The sequence below is a fragment of the Rhodnius prolixus genome, unplaced genomic scaffold (assembly GCF_049639745.1).
Source record: "Rhodnius prolixus isolate KJV_2025 unplaced genomic scaffold, Rpr scaffold_4, whole genome shotgun sequence".
Classification (NCBI taxonomy): Eukaryota; Metazoa; Arthropoda; class Insecta; order Hemiptera; family Reduviidae; genus Rhodnius; species Rhodnius prolixus.
In genome coordinates, this window is record NW_027411614.1 from 4,614,861 (window position 1) to 4,634,799 (window position 19,939).

The window sequence follows — 19,939 nt, forward strand, 5'->3', positions numbered from 1 at the left end:
GCAGGACAGATTGTTACTAACTGGGTCGTCCTTATTTCATAATATAAGTTCAAAAAACAATGTAAACAGTCGGAATCGCGACCTAGATTGTCAGGAAAAAGTGATTTTTAATGTTAAATTATCATTATGGGAGCAGGACAGATTGTTACTAACTGGGTCGTCCTTATTTCCAAAATATAAGTTCATGAAACAGTCGGAATTGCGACCTAGATTGTCAGGAAAAAGTGATTTTTAATGTCAAATTATCATTATTGGAGCAGGACTGATAGTTACTAATTGGGACGTCCTTATTTCATAATATAAGTTCAATCAACAATGGATAATGTCGGGACTTATGCCCAGATCCACAGCGAAAGTTGGGACTTCACGTCAAATATGTATACTGAAAAACTTTTAAGTGGACCATTTATTCGAAAAGCTTACTAACAAAAGCTGCATTTGAATAATGAAATTGAGTTACAAAACCACTAGTTAAGTTTTCTTTTCGCACAAAATTTTGGCTAAGCTGAGCCACTCAGTTTGAGTATTGAGTACAATAATTTGGATCAACTTTTCTGGAATATCGTAATGGTTGATTGTGCAATGTCATCTGAGGTTTGCTGCTGGTAGCTGTTGTTGCTGTCAAACCTAAATTAGTTGACATGCAGTTAATTATGTATCTATCTTCTAATTGCAATTTACATGTTTAACCTCGTTACTTCAATGATTTCATAACATTGCGAATATACAATAATATAATTCAAATTCAAAAAGATTTCATTGTATTTTGCGCCCATTTTTGGCAAAGTTTTTCACAAAATCTATTTCATCTACGTTGTTGCAAAAAAAAAACAAACATTTTACACCAATAGACAAGGATTATTCTTTATTTTAAAGAAAATTTGGTAATTTTCACTTTTGTAGGAAAAAATGATCAATATATTAAGCTTTTTTGTGCAGTATTTGACGACCAGCCCATGTGAAGAGTCTTTGGAAGAGGTCAAATAAAATAAAACTCCTAAAGGAAAGGGAAGGGTGGGGACGCCACCGACACTCAGAATACCTTAAATGATTGAGACAAATACAATAAAATTTTATATATTTACCAAGTAAGATACAAATTATACAAGGTCCTAGAGTCTAAATAATATATCATGGTCATGACCAGAGTAGACTTTAGAGGCACAAAATCTCACTAGACACATACGCCTGCCGACGTGCCACAAGACAAAAGATGGCTGAACTGCAGACAAGACTGATATGCGTATACGCCCCTATACTCACCTGAGAAGCCCAAGGGCAACTGGCTCGAGCTCCCAGGCACACGCTGGAGCCCCCTCTCCGTTGTCTTCTCCATTGCTGCCAACCGGACAATGCTGTGCCAAAAGATAAATTCTAGGCCGGGGGGCCGCACATCCCTTCGAGGATCGAACACCATGTACAACAGCTTTTATTCAGTTTTGATAAAAAATTTAAAGGTAAAACTATAACTTTAAAGAGAAAAGCAAGTTAGAACTTTGTGAATCTCCATACCAGATTTTCATTAATTGCATGAATGTAAATTGAATTGAGAGTTGTAATTCAGAAAAGAGTACACACACGACAATCTGTGAAATGGGTTCACCAAACTACAAAGCATCAAGTAAAACTTATACATATCCGGTCCAAATTGAACATTAGTAACATGTTACAGCAATTTATACTGACAGAATGCAACAAAACTAGAAATACATATCAATTATATGCTGCAAACCATTCAATAAAATGATTTATTATATTTCAGTCCATTTTTCTTATTTTGATACTGTATAATATATCAAGAAAGCGATTTATGTATTCGGTTATGTCTGCGAATATTACTATAATATAAATAAAGTAAATAATTCTTTGTAGCCAGGCAAAAATTATATTTAGAAATATGTTTCTTGTATTAAATTGTGAAAAGTCAAAGAATATTTATTGATCGTTTCCGTGAAGCTTAAGTTTCAAAATTAGTTTTAAAGTTAGATACGATCACGACTTTCTCTTTTTACAACGCGATAATCTGCGAAGACAAGTGAAAGAATAAGGAGAAGAATATCAATAAAGTATAAGTCTAAAGATAGGTATGAGACTAACTTTAGTCCAATCGGGATCGAGGAGTTCTAAGCTGAAGAAGTTCTTTAAAGAGCAAGAGGTTGAAGATTGTTAGATTTTTGGTAGCTAGTCCTCGGAGAAGATTAGAGATTACGAGGTTGGCCAAAATGTGTACGCTACCTCGACCTAAAGTGTATATTTTAGCACCCACTTAGTACGCCTCTTCTAGTTCTGTCTGGATTCCAACTTACAGAAAGTTTTTTTAACAGAATCGCAACAAGATAAAATTAGCCGAAAGACACACGCCAGAATTTACAACAATTTTCAGTAATTTTCTTTGTAAGACATAAGGAGGTTTAAGACTAATAAAGACAAGGGTCCTAGCTGTCAGTTTATCTTTAATTACACTAACTGTATAAACGTGAACCTTTAGTGAATGTTTCCTTAAATTATTTAAAATGCTATCCCCTAGCGAACAGCATTTACTGCCGGAAGTATTGATTGAACCCAGCTACAGTTACCTTTTATAACCTTATAAAAACAAGGGAGTTTAATTAACTGTTCCAGTTATTACTCAGGAGTTATATATATTATATTCTTTGCTTAGTGTCTTCTTTTCTGGAATGAATAATGAAATTATCTACAAATAACTGGAGCTATAAATATCTAAAAAAAAAATTTCTCTTGAGTAAAAAGTGCAAAACTGTTTTTCCAACGGAGTCACGTGTAGGTATTACTCACGTGTTTTTAATATCGTGCGATACTCTTACAATGTCAAGACCTCCTCCGCTTGGGCATGATAAAAAAAAAGAATTATGTAAATATTAATTATTATATAAAGAGATATTTATGAAAGTACGGTACTTTTACTTCTGTTTCTCTTTTCTTTCTTAGCTGATCTGGAATTGTAGAAAAACAAACGTCAATTTCTTACAATCACAGTTATCACGACAAAGTCCCAATATATTATTAAAACCAAAATTTATAGGGGGGAAGAAAATATAGTTTTTAGTAAAGAAAAATGTTGACTTTTTGTGTTTTTATTTCAGTGAAAATTACAGAGTAAAAGTACAATTTACTCCTCTTTTAAATCACAGAAAAGCATGTCTTCTTTCTCAATGCATAGTAATTTCCTTGATTGTATAACTTGTGTTCATAAAAAGAAGCCAGAAGAAAAAAGACACCATTTCATAATGAAAAAGCAAAAAAAGATCTAATTTCAATTTAAGAATATTAAAAAATATACTTTACTTTTTAAAAAGAATAATTTTCAATCTGTTTTGATTCCATTTGTAGGTAATTTAATTTGGTAAAACTTTTTGACGTGAATACGTCTTTAAAATTTGCTATCATATGGAGGCAATCCAAAAAACCTAATGATAACAAAATCGGGGGATACAGTTTGGCATTATAGTTTCGAATCTATCGTCTACATCCAAAATTAAATTAGACCACTGGATAGCTAAAGGATCAAAGAATTCATTACGATAAGCGAGGACTGTGACGCATCGCGCGCGGTGAAGGGGGAAGCGCCGCCATTTTGAGATCATTTTGCTGCGTATCGAGATTTGCAATTAGTATAACTTGTGACTCGGAGAAGCTACGACGTTCGTTTAAGTTTTAATCGTCAGCTGGAAGTCACAATCTATCGATTGTATATAAAACATTAGTGTAAAATAGTGACAGTGAATATAATAAGGTGTTAGAATAAAACAATATAATATCAGCCTATACGCGTCGAAAAGCCAAAACCAAATACAGAACGGTTGGAAAGGGCCTCTCAAGAACAATCGAATGGTAATAATAAATTACCATATGACCGAGTCAAGCTGTGCCGGGAATGTAAAAGAATGAATGCGGCCGAGCGGATCAACTGCACATCTGCAGCTGGGGCAGTTGAAATCGCTTCTACATCGACAACGGACTGTATAGGCGTAGATTGTGTTCGATCGTCGATTTGGTTTTCTTGATTTCAACATAAATAAAAATATTTTATATAAAAAATATAACCCGTTTCGGAAACGTATTCACGTACAACACACGACCGTGTCCATAACACAGCCACACTATTAGTTCAATTGATCTCATCCTACCAATAATTGGAATAAAACGAGACGAACTTTATGAGGTTGAAGATCAATTTGGTTAATCCTTCAGATTTTTATTGCTGTAAGCAAGAGAGTAACAGTTATTGTAGAAATAAACATTATTAATATTGTGATAACAGGTCAGAGAATGTTTGATAAGATCGGAGATTTAATTGCTCCCTTGATAATCTTAAGACTTCTTTACACTAGAAACGAGTAATAATTAATAATTTTAAAAAAGTGTAATTTACCGTGGAAATCTCGAGGAGATTTACTAATTAAACTTTTCCAGTCAACTGGAAAAGAAATGGAAAATTAATGAATAATTTATAACAAACCAACTCTTGAAAATAACATCCTGCTTACAGAAGGTCTGAGCTTTTCTTTTTGTTTAATCTGTTAAAGCTTATGTTCATGAAATATCTTTAGATACTGGGCTTGGGATTTTAATTGCTCTCTCTCTTTAATCCTTGTGCTAAAATAACCGGAACAAAGAACAGATTTAGTTTAGCTCAATATTTGCGCTTTACATTCTGTTACTCGCCATGAGAATTATTGTAATCGTGCGGATTTTCTATTCTCAATCTTCATCGGAAAATATACGATTCGAGGTTCATAAAAAGTGGTTTTTGACAATTTTGAATTTTACCCCTTGGGTTGACAGGGAGGTAGAGTTGTGCTCACTATCCAATTTAAAGGCCAGTGGGGACATAGTTCATTTTTTGGCTATTTGTCCTGTTTTGGCAGAATTTAGAGTGCTCGGTGTTCGTTCTTTAATTTTGCCTAATTTAAGAGTGCTTTTAAACTCTGCTAACTGTCAAAATCTTATTAATCACGCTCGCTCTGCCTGTTTGTATAGATACCAATGGATTCAAGAATTTAAATATTAGATTATGAAGATGTACATGTAAATTAATTTTATTGCTGTTTTTGTAGCTTTATTTTAAATTTTCTCTTTACTTTTTCTATGAATGTTTGTTAGTACTTTATGGAGGCAGTTTTCCTTTATTGTGATAATTTTTTATTATTATTATTCTGATCAATTTCCAGGACACATGGTTATTATGAAAATTTACTGAGAATCCGATTTTGGAAGATTTAAAATATCTCGTACAGCTGCCTATTTTTGACTGAAAATATTTTTTATCCACAAATTTCTTTAGAAATGGAAATAGAACCATGAAGGAGCGAATAGGATGGTCGCTCCTACACTTCAAATACTTCAGTTTTTCACTTTGCATTTTCCTGCCCAAAGCTGATTTCTTTTCTTTTGCAATTCAAGTTTCTTTTTCTCATCATCTTTGTTCCAGAAACCTGGCTTATCAATATATATATAAAAAAAAAGTCCCTTTTGCATTCCAGAAAACACTGGTCATGAACTGGTCTATGTTAGGGGTAACTCATCAAGCTTACCAAAGACAGGTTTTAGCTCTTATTTATTGGTTACCGCAGTAAATTCTTCTTTATTTTGGTTACATATCTTAATCATTATACTGATTCATTCAATCATATTTATTGATTAAGGCAGCCTCTGTGATGTTATTTTAATAAATTAGTTTTTTCAAACTTGAAGGAAAACTTGATGGTTCTCTTGTGTTGAAGAACTTGACGATAGTTCTTCATCAAATTTGTATTTAGATATGTATTTTTTTAATTAAAAACCTTCATTAAAAGTTAATTTTTTAAAATACACTCTGGGAGGAAAAGGAAATGATTGATTCTCATTAATTATTTTATTTTATTTTATTTAATGATTTAAGACGCATCCACAACTGAGATTATTGGCGCCCGGAGCTTTTTTTTTTCAGTGCACTGCCAGCCTTAGGACAGTGTTCTCTTGTTACTGACAACCCTGACCATCATCGGGACAGTGAGCTGTAAGAAGCTCCTAGGTAGAGAAAATCTAAAGGTCAGCAACTGGATTCTAGCCCAGGACCTCCGCGTGGAAATCCAATACGCTAATCCCTTTCCGAGATACCCATTACACAGGTTGTTTTTGGTGACTATTCACTAAAACAATGACACTACACTCTCGGACCAAACGGAAATGGAAAAAAATCTAATTCAATTTATTGGCCGCATTACTTTTCTTTTTTTTGAAAGCTTGTACTTTCTACATTCAATTATTATGTATTCTAGAAGTAAGTCTAAATTAGTTTTACTCAGTTAAATAACTCATTTCTTGTCTTTTTCTACATCCTAAAGTGTTTGTTTAATCTATTTACTTTTCTGTTTGTTTACTTCCGTTTGTTTATTTTACTTTACGAACATTTCCTAAAAATAAAGTTATTACTTTGATGTATGATTTGAGACCATTCTTGGTTTGATGCCAGAAAGCGTTTTTTTCACTTCTGAAACCAGTTCACCACAGTTATACTTAATTTTCTGCTACTAATATATATTTTTTATTATTTCTTTAATTAAATAGAAAAGGTTAGTAATCGAATGAAAATTATTATTCATAAATTCAATTAAAAGAAATGGTTTGAATGGAATAATAATATTACTGGATAAACATTTTTACAATTTCTAGAAAGAACGCATTTCTTCTAGCTAATGGAGAAACCATGTTATTTGTCCGTTCAGTTTCCATTATCCTAACATAAGACCAGCAATTGTTCTAACAATAACAACAAAGTATTACCACGTGGTGGCTCTTGATTTATTGGACAAAATAAAAATATGGAGAATTACAACATTAATAACAATAATTAAATAAAAGAGGAGAGAAATGTTTTTGTTGTCGTTTCTGTTGCACTTGATTACTTAATAAGTGATGACAAAGTGGTAATTAACAACTACACAATGCAAGGAGTCCTTCCAGAATCTATTGAAGATGCAAGAAGTGCCTACGAACTGGAGACTGGAGTTTTAGGTAATCATGACAAAATGGGAAAAAGTATTATCTTTTACATAATCAACTACATAATTGTTTAGCTATAATCTTGAGAAGAAATTGCGAAACACATTATTTTTAAACAATAAAGTGATATATCAATTATTTATGTGGAGGAGCTCTAATCTTGAAACAGTTACTAGATGGATGATATTAACAATGATGAATATCAGGGGATCATAAAGATATACAGTCGAACCTCCCATAAAGGACACTCTCACTAGGCGGCCACCTCCATTTACGGACCAGTTTTTGGATTTCCCCGTTTTACCCCATATACACTTTCTATTTAAAAGAACCTCCGTCTAACGGACACTCTACATTTTGATTTTGAGGAACGGATTAAATGTTTCACCTACCACCAACGAGACCACCTTATTACTAAAAGTTCGTTTGACGCGGTGATAAAAATAATTATCCCCTCTCAAGATTTTCTTTCTTTCTGGGTTTCCCTAAAGTTTCCCTCTATAAGCTCCATACATCTTGTACCATTTTAATCATTTTTCAATATTACTTTGGACGAACAATATCATTTTTTCCGGATATGTCTCTCAAACGAACGTGGTTAACTCTAGAAGAGAAAATAAATGTTTTTGGAAGATTTTGCAAAAACCAAATCGAGCCATAGTCAACTGGCCGAAAGGTTTGTCCTATTTTTCTAATAATAGATGATAGTATGATGATAATTTTACCATAAATTATTACTGTTATGAATTAATGTGATGATTATTATAAAAATTATTAATTAAGTCAATAATATGTAGTTTTTTGATAAATTTTTTTGGATAATTAAGAAAAACTTAGTGCATATCATATAGCTGCAATAATTACGCAATTATGTACGTTTTTAAATCTATAAAATAATAAACAATATTTAAATAGATGTTTGGAAAAAAAACCCATATTTTCTCATTATGAAACTTGCCTACCTCCTTCTAACGACCACCTCCAAACAGCGGCCACTTTGCTTTCCCCCGCCAGTGACCGTTATTGAGAGGTTCGACTGTATTTTATAGATGTAATCACCTCCGGCGTTGAATCGCTCAGAAATTTTGCCTTAAAAATTTGAAAAATTTAACATTTTTTAGTTGGTTAAAAAGCTCTGAAGTGTATTTAATTATTAAAACAGATTTTATTTTTACCTCTTACTAAAAAATTTTAATATTCTTCAAATTAATTTGATTTAATGAATATATTTTTAAGTAGATAAATGACTTTTAAATACCTACTTACTCTGAAATGATTTAATTAATATAATCCTCTATAAAAGGTTACATTGTTAGCGCTAAAAATAACTGTCCTAATTATGGAGACACCACAGGGCGGGCTTTACTAAGAGTATTAATTTTTTGTTCCCCTCTCTTAATTATAGAATAAAAAAAGGGTTTCATAAAGTACTTTAATTAAAGTACGTAAAAGAGGAAGTTACTCTTCGTGGTTAAGAACATTTAGATACGCGTGTGGGCGGGTGTCTGTTCCGGTTCTTTTTTTTTTACAAAAAATTCTTCTAATCACTTTAATCCCATGTATGTAGCAATCAATATGTAAACCTTCCGTTTCCTCTTTTAATTTTCAATTTTTAATTAATTTCCCTTTTAGTGGTAAGAGTAAGAAATAATCGCCTATTTTCCTGGCAGAGGCAACGTCCAACTACCAATTAGGTGTCGTGGACAAGGGCGGGATTCGAACTGGGGAACTCAATGCCACACTTCGCATAACCAGGACACTAGAACACCTAATTCTTATTTTACGAGTATACATGTCCTAAACTATTCGATTGCGCATTCAAGGATTTTGAGAATATAATAAACTAATATTATTCTTTATAAATAATATCGTCCTTTAAAACTGTCTATTCCTTTTATTTATTGAAAACAATAAGTAGGATATAAAAAAGGGCTTAAACTGCAAGTATCCACTTAGATCGGTTGGCTATCTATCTAGAGTGCTCTCAGACTGAAGAGAGGTAGGTTCCGCTTGTCCAGATAAAGAAATAAATCAATGATTCAAGGAGCTTGAATGCTAGGCAACAATTCAGCTAATACACTATTGTTTAACAACAAATCAAAATTAAAGGATAATGCAGATCTCTCGCAGTATTTTCTATTACAATTTCCGTTTTTTGTATGTACCAAAAAAAGGTCAGATCTCATATTTATCAAATTCTCTTTTTGTTACTAGATGTGTTGGATGTGGTTTTGTTGTTAGCCTGGAATTACCTTAGGGACGCCTAGCTATCTAAAAAAGAGACTATACGGGTGACCAGGGTCAAGGAGTTAGTAGTAATAATAAATGTTTAGAAAGGGATTAGCTCAGTGTGTAAACACTACAAAAAAACCTAGGGATACCAAAGGACGTTAGATGCCTTGTATAAGTTATTTCATTATTAAATAATCATTTTTTGGTGCCCAAGGCACTGTTAACTAGATATGCAGTCTTGCTTCCTTTAAATGGTTTTTACCATGCCCAAAGATTAAGCAGATTAAACGGTCTACAGTTTTAATGAGAAATTATAGCACAGATTCTTTTTCTTTTAAACAGTTAATACTCATTTGCAGCAACCCGCCGAAATATTTCACAGCTTAAAAGAAAACTTCCCGCAAAAAAAAAAACAGTTAAGCCTTTATGAGAGAGGGAGAGAAAGGACTTTAACTTTTCCGTATATAAAGTTATAAATATTTTAAATTCAAAATTAAGTTTTTTCAAATTGTTTTTCTTTGATACAAAGAAAATTGAAAATGTAATCATAACTTGGGAAATTTAGCTTATAATCATTTTTGTATAAACTGTTTATGTCAACTTTTGTAAAGAAAACAGAGTTGTTTTGAGACCAAAGTAAAATTTCTGATTTAGAAACGTTGAGAATTTAAAATTTCTGGTATTTTAGTTTCATCCTATTTATATTTAACTGACAAGGATTTAGGCCTAATCACAGTATCTCAAAAGCCCTCTCTCCTCTAAAATACTCCCAAGGATTAGATATCCCTTTCTCAAAATTTGGCAACAACCAAGGCTTCCTAGGGAATCTTAGGAAGAACAGAAAAAATTAGGTACAACAACCCCAAAAACCCAGTGCCTTTGAAGAGAATATATCCACCTGCAACACCTAGTAACCTACGATTCTACGATTAAAAGATGAAATCTTGAGGATTGCCTAAATCCTGGTTGACCTCAAACAGAGCCTGTTTAACTAGCTCCTAGGAACATATGCTGGGGAGGAGTTAAGAGATTAATTTTGTGCCTACACAACATGGAACAACTGCAATACCCACCTTTACAAGAAAAATGTAAAGTAAGCAATACATTACATAATGAATAATATTGTATTTACCGTAAAACGCTCGAAAAAAAGTGAAATGGTTTAAAAAATTATCGAACCATGCAACATGTTTTTCAACTAATGCTTACAATATGTAGTTGATGTTCCAGAATATTCGATAGGCAATCATTGGCTTAACGTCCAATTCTGTTATCTCAAATTAAAACTGCCGTTAGGCCAGTTGTAACTAGGGTTGATATAAAACAGAAATTTTAATCTTTCCTGCTAAACTGGAAGGCAATCCCTTATTTTTCCATTAATGTTTCAATCGTAACTTCAAAATCAGGGCAACCCCGTGTGTACATTCCACCACTGGTTTGTTAATTCAATGTATAAAGCAGAAATCTCAATCAAAAGCAGAAAACAAGAAGAGGATTCTTTATTTTACCATTAAATCTACAATCGTAACTTCAAATCAGGCTATCCTGAAAGTACATTCAATCTTTGTTTTAGTAATTAAATCTATAAAACAGAAATTCCAATCTTTCCAGTCAAACTAGAGGAGAATTTCTAATTTTTCCATTAATTTTGCAATTGAAACTTCAAATTCGGTCTACCCTGTGTGTATAATCCACCGTTGGCCTAGTTATTAATTCACAAACGCAAAAATCTCAATCTTTTCAGTCAAACTAGTGGAGAATTCCTACTTTTTCCATTAATTTAGCAATCGTATCTCCAAATTCGGTCTATCCTGTGTGTATAATCCACCGTTGGCCTAGTTATTAATTCACAGACGCAAAAATCTCAAACTTTCTAGTCAAACTGGTGGAGAATTCCTAATTTTTCCATTAATTTTGCAATTGTAACTACAAATTCGGTCTACCCTATGTGTATAATCCACCGTTGGCCTAGTTATTAATTCACAGACGCAAAAATCTCAATCTTTTCAGTCAAACTAGTGGAGAATTCCTAATTTTTCCATTAATTTAGCAATCGTATCTCCAAATTCGGTCTATCCTGTGTGTATAATCCACCGTTGGCCTAGTTATTAATTCACAGACGCAAAAATCTCAATCTTTTCAGTCAAACTAGTGGAGAATTCCTAATTTTTCCATTAATTTTGCAATTGTAACTACAAATTCGGTCTACCCTATGTGTATAATCCACCGTTGGCCTAGTTATTAATTCACAGACGCAAAAATCTCAATCTTTTCAGTCAAACTAGTGGAGAATTCCTAATTTTTCCATTAATGTTTCAATCGTAACTTCAAAATCAGGGCAACCCCGTGTGTACATTCCACCACTGGTTTGGTAATTCAATGTATAAAGCAGAAATCTCAATCAAAAGCAGAAAACAAGAAGAGGATTCTTTATTTTACCATTAAATCTACAATCGTAACTTCAAATCAGGCTATCCTGAAAGTACATTCAATCTTTGTTTTAGTAATTAAATCTATAAAACAGAAATTCCAATCTTTCCTAGAGGAGAATTCCTAATTTTTCCATTAATTTTGCAATCGAAACTTCAAATTCGGTCTACCCTGTGTGAATAATCCACCGTTGGCCTAGTTATTAATTCACAGATGCAAAAATCTCAATCTTTCCAGTCAAACTAGTGGAGAATTCCTTATTTTTCCTTTTATTTTGAAATAGTATCTTCAAATTCGGGCTTCCTTATGTGTGAAATCCATTTATGGCTTATTCATCAGTTCACTTAATAAATCTATTTTCAGTTTCCAATCAGTCAGAAAGTGGAATGAGATATGACCAGGAGGTCGCAATCAATATTTCTTTTCACATGTTGAAAAAAATCTAACCAATTATCTATCTTTATAACCAATGAAATTGTTTATAAAATATTATCTGTTTCCTTCATTTAGTTCATGGAAAAATGAAGTTGATTATAAGCTTTTCTTTAAAAATTTGAAGTATCAGTCACAAAACAACCTTTAATCATTTAAACATAAAATTTGTTTAAATAGTAATCAAAATAATAATTTAGCTTCATCTTATCTTACAGAATGCCCGGAGGAAGACGTAAAGAATCTGTGATCACTGATTTGACCAGAACTGGTGACGAACTACCCACAATTATCACCAAACTTAGTAATGGTTCTAGTTTTTGGACTACCAAAAATGCAGTTTATCCATTTTCCAGAGTATTGCGACTTCGAGTGATGCAGGTAAAGAATAGGAAGTTATTACACTCTAGCCAAAAAATACTTGTAATAATAGATCTTTTACCGGCGATATTCGTTTTGAGATTTACTGTAACCAGAAAAGTCGTTTTTATATGATTAGTCCTGTGTCTGTCTGTACGTATGTTTTTCTGTCAATAGAATGCGTGGCCAGCGTAAAACTAAAAACCAGATAATTGCAGGATCCACTAATTTGATTTCTGGTTTAGGTGCCCCCCCCCTCAACAATGTTTTAAACAAAATTAGCCTCCTGTAACTTTTCTCTTAATTTCTTATTTCAATCAATAAGAAAGAGTAAAAATACTTTCTATTTATTGAGCCATTAAATGAATTTAACTCCTCCGGCCAACAGTTTGCCATCCTAGCAATTAAAACTAGTTGGTTCTCTTTACTTTTGTCTACTTCTATTTTCTCTTCGTACCAATTTTTCTCCGGAATCCTTTGTTTTTCTTTAAAAAAAAAAAAAATTGATGTAACTCCTCGTGCGACTTCTATTTCTTATAATTAAAACAGTTTTTTTTTTTTTTTTGAAACTTGGAAGTTTCATTGAAGAGTGGTTTTTTGACAAACATCCTGACGAATTCCAAGGTCCAGATACTTTTCTCAAATACCTTAAAATTTGAACCCTTTATGCATGACCATCACCTAAAAACTTTTTCCTGCTAAAGATAATGCAATGAGATAAAACGATGATTTCCATTAATTAATAACGTTTTGTGTCAGCGCGTGAACGTTGACACCCCAAAGCGTAGCGTTAATTGGGGCGTTATGCGCCAGCGGATAAAACCGGAAGTGACGAAGCGGGTCACAATAATCGTGAATAGGTCACATTTGAATACATGCAAATATATATAGAGAGTAGAGCAGAGGTAGGAATGAGTAACACTTACCCTTGCGGCCGGATGTGAAGCTCCTGAAGCGCAGTGCTAGAAGTATAAGGGCGAATGCCAGGACAGCGGATATGATAGAGGTATACGCGTCTCTAAGGAAAGCGGAAACAGTACATGTATATGCGTCTAGAAGGAAAGCGGAAATAGTAACTGTATATACTTGTCTGAGGGTTAAGCGTAGCGTGGAGGAAGGGGGAAATCTCAGGAAAGGCGTAAGGAGAGGACGAACCTTGCACCGGAAGCGGGTCCACGGAGTGGCCCGCGAAGCGTAGAATTATTGGGGTGATGTCCCTGGATGTCAATGGAGTGCTGGTACGTGTATACCACAAAGGCGGAAGCGAAGCGTAGCAGCGTAGAGAAGCGGTAAGAAGCACAGTAAAACCAGCAGGCTCAAAGGCACATACAGCAGACCAAGCACCGTACAGGACGCTGGTCAGTAGCGGACTCTCTCAATAGATAAGGAGGTGACCCTATGGTCTAAGAGAAGGTAGAGGGGGTAGTTGGGCAGCGTGAGAATGGCATAGAATAACATCGAAAATAAGTTAAAATATATACAAAGCTGAAAGTCCAACCAGCGGAGGCGAACGTCAGTACGCGCGCGGGCGATGGGCCGACCAGCGCGAAGTCATAGCCAGCCGAACTGGCCGAACGTCTCCGATCGCGACCGAACATTTTGTTTGCATATTTTTTTTTATTTGTTTATTTATTATGCAACTGTATGCAGTACAATAAGCAAACAAAAGAGATGAATGATAAGGGATGGCACAAATACACATGCATATATATATATATATATGTAATTATGTTATGTCCATACATATACGCGCACATGCATGTGCGCCAAGGGCGTGATTGGAGTGAACGACGAGTGATGGAAGCCGTTAGTTCGCCCAGATTGGCAAGCTTACAAAGACAACCATCCTGCGAGGTCGGCGTTGTGTTGAGATGGTCGCGTGGCCACCGCCGCTTTAGTCTGTGTTGAGGATTAGAAGTGGTAGACATGTTGTGGATCAGAGGGTTGTAGTGACTTGTGTAGATTTGAATGGAGTTTAGTGTAACGAGATTGGGCTATTTCCAGAAACGAGAGGAATATTTAGATCAGAGTGTATAGTGTGATTGGAGACGTAGAAGGGAGCGTTAACTATAGTTCTGAGAATTTTAGATTGTAAGGTTTGAAGACGGTTGATGTTCTATTTTTTGGCGCTTCCGTAGAGCTGTATTCCGTACGTCCATATTGGGGCAAGTAGGGCGGTGTATAGTTTTCTTTTCTTCGTCAGGGTCAGTTTTAAACGTTTGTCGAATAGTCTTTTCAACATTTTATACCTCAGATTGAGGTTAGTTCGGTTTGAGTCTCGTGTGAGGGTTCCATGTTAGTCGTTTGCATATTAAATTTGGAAAACGTTTTCAGAAATTTGGTTTAAGTTGGTCATCACACAACATCTTTTAGCTGTTGGAGATTTGAGAGGATCTCGAAAAAGGAATCTTGAAAAGAAGTTTGGAAATTTGGATGATTAAGTATTAATTTAATCTCGTATAAGATTCTAATAACAGATGATGACACAATGTGAGAACCAATCTGGTAAATAATTAAACCATAAATGATAGCAAAAAAAAACTACGCAAACATATTTTCCCAATAGAAAAACCATAGGAGGAAAATTCTCTTAATATTGAAAACTTACGAGAAAAACAAAACAGAATTAAATGAGAACAAAGTTTTAAAATAAGAAAAGTTTCTGACTAAATGTTACAAGATTGGCAAATTCTGTGAAGAGGATAGAAAAACTGAAGCTCTGAATTCTGGCCAGGTCTAGTTTTACTCCAACTTCCCTCTTTGGGGGAGGGGGGAGAGGAGTTATACCAAGTATTAAAGAGTTATATTTATTAGTTTAAATGTTGGCTAACTCAGTTTGGAGCCAGGCTCAGACTTGGAGCCAGGCTCAGACTTGGAGACAGTCGCAATTACTGAATGTTTATTAACTTTGGAATAAAGTTTAATTTTATTGTGAGAATCACATGATTTTAAAATTACTTTCAAAGATGAAAACATATTCCATTAATTTTATTGAATCCAGTTAATTAAATCATTCTATATTGAATAATATGTTCAAATCTAACTCGAGTATTTTTTACGAAACTAATTGCTCATAATAACGGAAATGAAGAGTCGTTACTCTGGCGGTTAAGCTGGGCATTGAAAGAAAGAAATTAAAGAAACTTTGATCAATGCTACGAAGAGACTTTTCTCAGGATTATCAAAGAGTCAAATGGATATGAAAAGGAGAACAAACATTATTTTGATTTTAGCGAATGCAGCGAGAGAAGAAAAGAACGAAGAATTGCCAGTTCAAGGAAGACGTATGCAGGCAGAAGATTGTCATTCTTGCTTAACCAGTTAAGTGCGGAATTTAATTTTAAAAACTCCCCCACAATGACAGACAATGACGTGTGTATACACGTCGAACGCAGGGGCAAAACAACCAAGAATTTACAACGTCATAATAGTCACTGCAAGCACTTTTTTCTGCAATTTCTGAGGCTTGAGAGATTACAGAGCTCATTCAAAATCTTGCACCGCTTCACTTATGCATTGCTCCTAGTTAACTAGGGACGCAAGAGCTTTTACAAGGAAGAAAAGAGCTTTGAATTCTGTGCAAAATGAAATCATGCTCGTACTAAGGTTTGAATCTCTAACTAAGGTAAAAACGGCATTGCCAAGGGTTGAGAGCTTCTATTTGTTTGCCTAATACCCAATCTCTAATGCGGAGACCAAACATGTACCAACCACTTATCATTTGGCTGGCTCCCTCCACCCCTCTCCGTATAAAATACTTAGCAGTTCTATTGGTAAGATAAAGGAAACATCCCACCAAATGGTATTCTTATTGTACTTTATTAAAATTTCGAGTTTTTATAGTTAATGGCAACTTTATATTTTTCACAAAAAGTATACACGTCGAACGCACCGTAACAGAGATTTGGTTTGCCATGTATACACGTCAAATTCGCTTAACTGGTTAAGGAATCTTTGAGATTGGTTTCGTTGCAGCACTAAATCTTCATTTTTAGCCGCTGAGAATAAAGCCTTGATGGGAACCAACTGGGAACGGAACTTTAGGAAGAAGAAGTGACTAGCCTAGGAAATAAATGCACAAATTGCAGAAGCCATTCTTTCATAGGCGTGAAACGTCGAAAACTTGGAAGAAGCTGTAAAGACAAAACGAAGTAGTGAAAATGGATTTATACTGAGAAGATAGATGTGTTAGAAAGATAAGGATCGATGAAGTGTGTAGAATGATTGTGTTAAGGAAGAGATCGGTAAAGAGGGTAATGGGAAGGAAGCAGAAATGTAAGGAGCATGATTGAAAAAGGACTCAAGAGAGAGGGAGAGAGCGTAAAAGAAGAGATAGATCCCGAGTCTGGTGGGATAACCACAATATCACGTAGGAGATGGCCGTAGGATTAAAGCAGAGGCTCTACTAATACTTCAGAATGAAGAGCAACTCTTGAAGAAGCGAAATAAGTCAAGAAGTAGTAAAGGAGATTATAGATTACAGCAATGTCTTTAAATATCAGAATCTGTGGTAACTTTTAATCTCTGTGTTATATATTTAAACCTCTTATCTACAAAAATGATATTGATTTCTTCATCTACGAGTATATGACATTAACAATTTTGGATGCTCTGTGAAAAAAATGAAAATCGGTTTTCCGAATCTCAATAGGAAGAAAATGTGAAGAGGTCAGTGTATATATGTAGACAGAAAGTTATAAAGTATTATCCTTCCGCTTTTAAATGTTGCTCCTGCATTTCGTACACTCTGAAGGCTATAAAAGTAGAAGTATTCGTGGATAGAAATGACGTGTTTGTGATGTTATAAACTACAGTTTGCTAAAGGCAAAATGATGAAACACATCTCTACATAATGAGATATGAATTTAGGAGGTTGTTCGCTGTAAGTTCCTCGCACTTCTTGCATCGATATTATTAAATACTTTGGTGTAAACGTTGACAAACCACTGGCGTGGTATACGTACTCATGATTCCAAAAGTGCAAGAACTAAAGAAACGTTACATGTTACAACGCACAACTGAAACCAAATCGGACTTACGAACTTGAGGTATAAGATTTTCCGATTCCAATCTTTTGAAGTCCGAAATTCTTCGTTAAATAACCAATGTCTTGAACAGAACAATTGATAAAGTTTCATTCGTCAAAGATTTTAAAAAATATTACGCAACCAAAATAAAAAACTTAAATCTCTCACAACCTGTCATCCTAATCCTCTAATACTTGAGCTCTTATCACTGTAACGTCTTGACAAATCCCGGAAACGGAAATTACTGATTGGTGATGATTAAGTAACCAATAAGAATATTGCTGTCACTCTTTAAATAGCTAAAGAAATCATACAATTATATTTGGTAATTCTCAGCAACATTATAAAATTCAAGTGTAGTTGGGTCAATTCACTGTTAAGAGTCATTCACCCTCTGTACTTGATATTTGCGTTGCTTTAAATCTTTTTTTTTTAAACTTAGCATAAAAAGGAAAACCTTTTAAAAAAGCCATTTATCTGTCGTTTATTACATTATGTAAAAATAAGTAACTTTCACAAATTTCTATCATCTAAATGTTAATTAGATTAAAGCTGATTTACATAATTAGATGGAAATAAGGCAATCGAGGTTGGTGAAAGAGGGAGAGGATCTTCAGTAACTAGGTCGAATAACTTTGGTAAGAGTAAATTAAATTCTTAACTTCCTGCTTAACAACCAATCCGGCCTGGAGATAAGTAAATCTATAGATTAAATGTCATCCAGTAATTGTAAAAAATATAACAGCTGTTATATTAATTAATTTTCTTTTTTTTGTAAGAAAAACAGCGATTAATACAAAAAGAAAAAGAACAAGAGCAACAAGTCATTTCTTGGTTTTAAGAAAGTTTTAAAACTTACTAACTTATCAAACATTCATCTAGTTCGGCCGCTCAAACTTCTCGCGTTGGTCTTACGCTAAAAAATCGTTCAAGCTTTGAATTACGTTTAGTATAAGATCGTAACTTAGCGATTTTATGTTTTTTTTATCATTAACTTGTTGACTTTTCTTTGTCTTCTTTTATGTATTGAACTCTGGTTTGTTCAGTGCAGGTCTTAAGGCGCAAAGTCTTTCTCTATTTCCCACAGATTTCGGCCGAAATATAAGCTCTCATCAATGACACGATATGTAGGTATGCTACGCTAGAAAAGTTAAGTTCCTTTTAGATTATAACCACCTCACGGTTTTCATGTAGTACTCCATCGTATCGCATTAAGGAACGTCCTGGGGAAAAACTATGGACCCTTAAAGTAGAAAAAGACAATGGTTTCTTTTATTAGAAGCCAAAAGGGAGGTCCACACAATAAGCCTCTTTTGGAAGCGATAATCAGAAAACAGAATCCGCATTTATCTTTTTGGCTCAGGCGTGATAAATGGTAGCTTTATCTTTCATTACTTTTGGTTAATACATATTTTAATCTGTAAAAACTTAAGTTAAAGCATATTCTGTGAGAGCTTGTGCTTAATAATTGTCTTATTTCACGATAAAAAAGCTTTTCAAATATTGAAAGCAATATTAAGTGAAAATGGTTTAAGAAAATGAGACTGTGGAAATTTATAGTAAAAGTTTTTTTGAATTTTTCATCAAAATGAACAACACTCTACTGAATTTGCTTTTCCAACTTTCCACATTGTGAGGGTAGACACTCTAGTCCTACTACTTTGGCTACAAGTTAAGGAAAGCAACATCTAACTTGTAGAACTGTGGGTGGACAGCTGGTGGGCGGTAGTATAATGGAAGTGAGTCGTTAAGTCCGACGGTCGCCCGGATGTTGTGCGCCCAAGTGTGTATACCCCGGCTATACCCGCCGCTGCTTTGCAGACTGGTCTTACAAATTAAGGTTTGCACACAGACTGCACAATGTTTAGAAGACAAAGCTGTAAAGTGGTGAACAATATAACAGTAAGAACAGCGGGGTTGACTAGTGGCGGATGGAGGGGCGATGACTTTAGATTGGGCAGCTTTGGTTTTTTCTTGGCTGGGGTAACAGTCGCCGCGAGATGGCTTTATATTAATATAATTTTAGATTTTTCACTTAGGGAGGGGATAAAAGGACTCACCTTAGTGTAACTAAGAAGCTTTTAAAAGGGATGATGTAAAGGACTATTTATACTGATTAGATTAGATAAGAACTAATTTCCTAAAATCACAAACACCTTTCATAGCTTATTTTCTAATTTGCAAATATTGATTTATGATAATCATATTTGCAGTTTCCATTAATTTTTATTTGGGTTGTTATTAAAAATTAAAAGTTTTTGAGACAATTAGGATAAGTTTAAATCAGGAAAATATCTAATCAAGACTTAAATCTAAGGTTCACGTGTCAATAATTTGAAACGATCGCTATACTTCCCCTTAACAAGTGTAAGACAGATCGTCGCTTTAATGTTACGTAGGGGAGCCCTAACCCTATCATCCCACCAAATTTTATCAAAATCGGGCCAAGATTT

The 19,939-nt window shown here is 34.2% G+C and overlaps 1 protein-coding gene across 1 annotated transcript in view; it reads left to right on the top strand.

The window, feature by feature from the left end:
• The window catches only part of LOC141455690 (uncharacterized), a 176,844-nt gene that overhangs the window by 79,312 nt on the left and 77,593 nt on the right, over positions 1 to 19,939 (top strand). Inside the window, exon 3 of the mRNA XM_074130952.1 lies at positions 12,318 to 12,480. Coding sequence (XP_073987053.1) covers positions 12,318 to 12,480 — 163 coding nt within the window. The remainder of the gene's footprint in view (positions 1 to 12,317; positions 12,481 to 19,939) is intronic.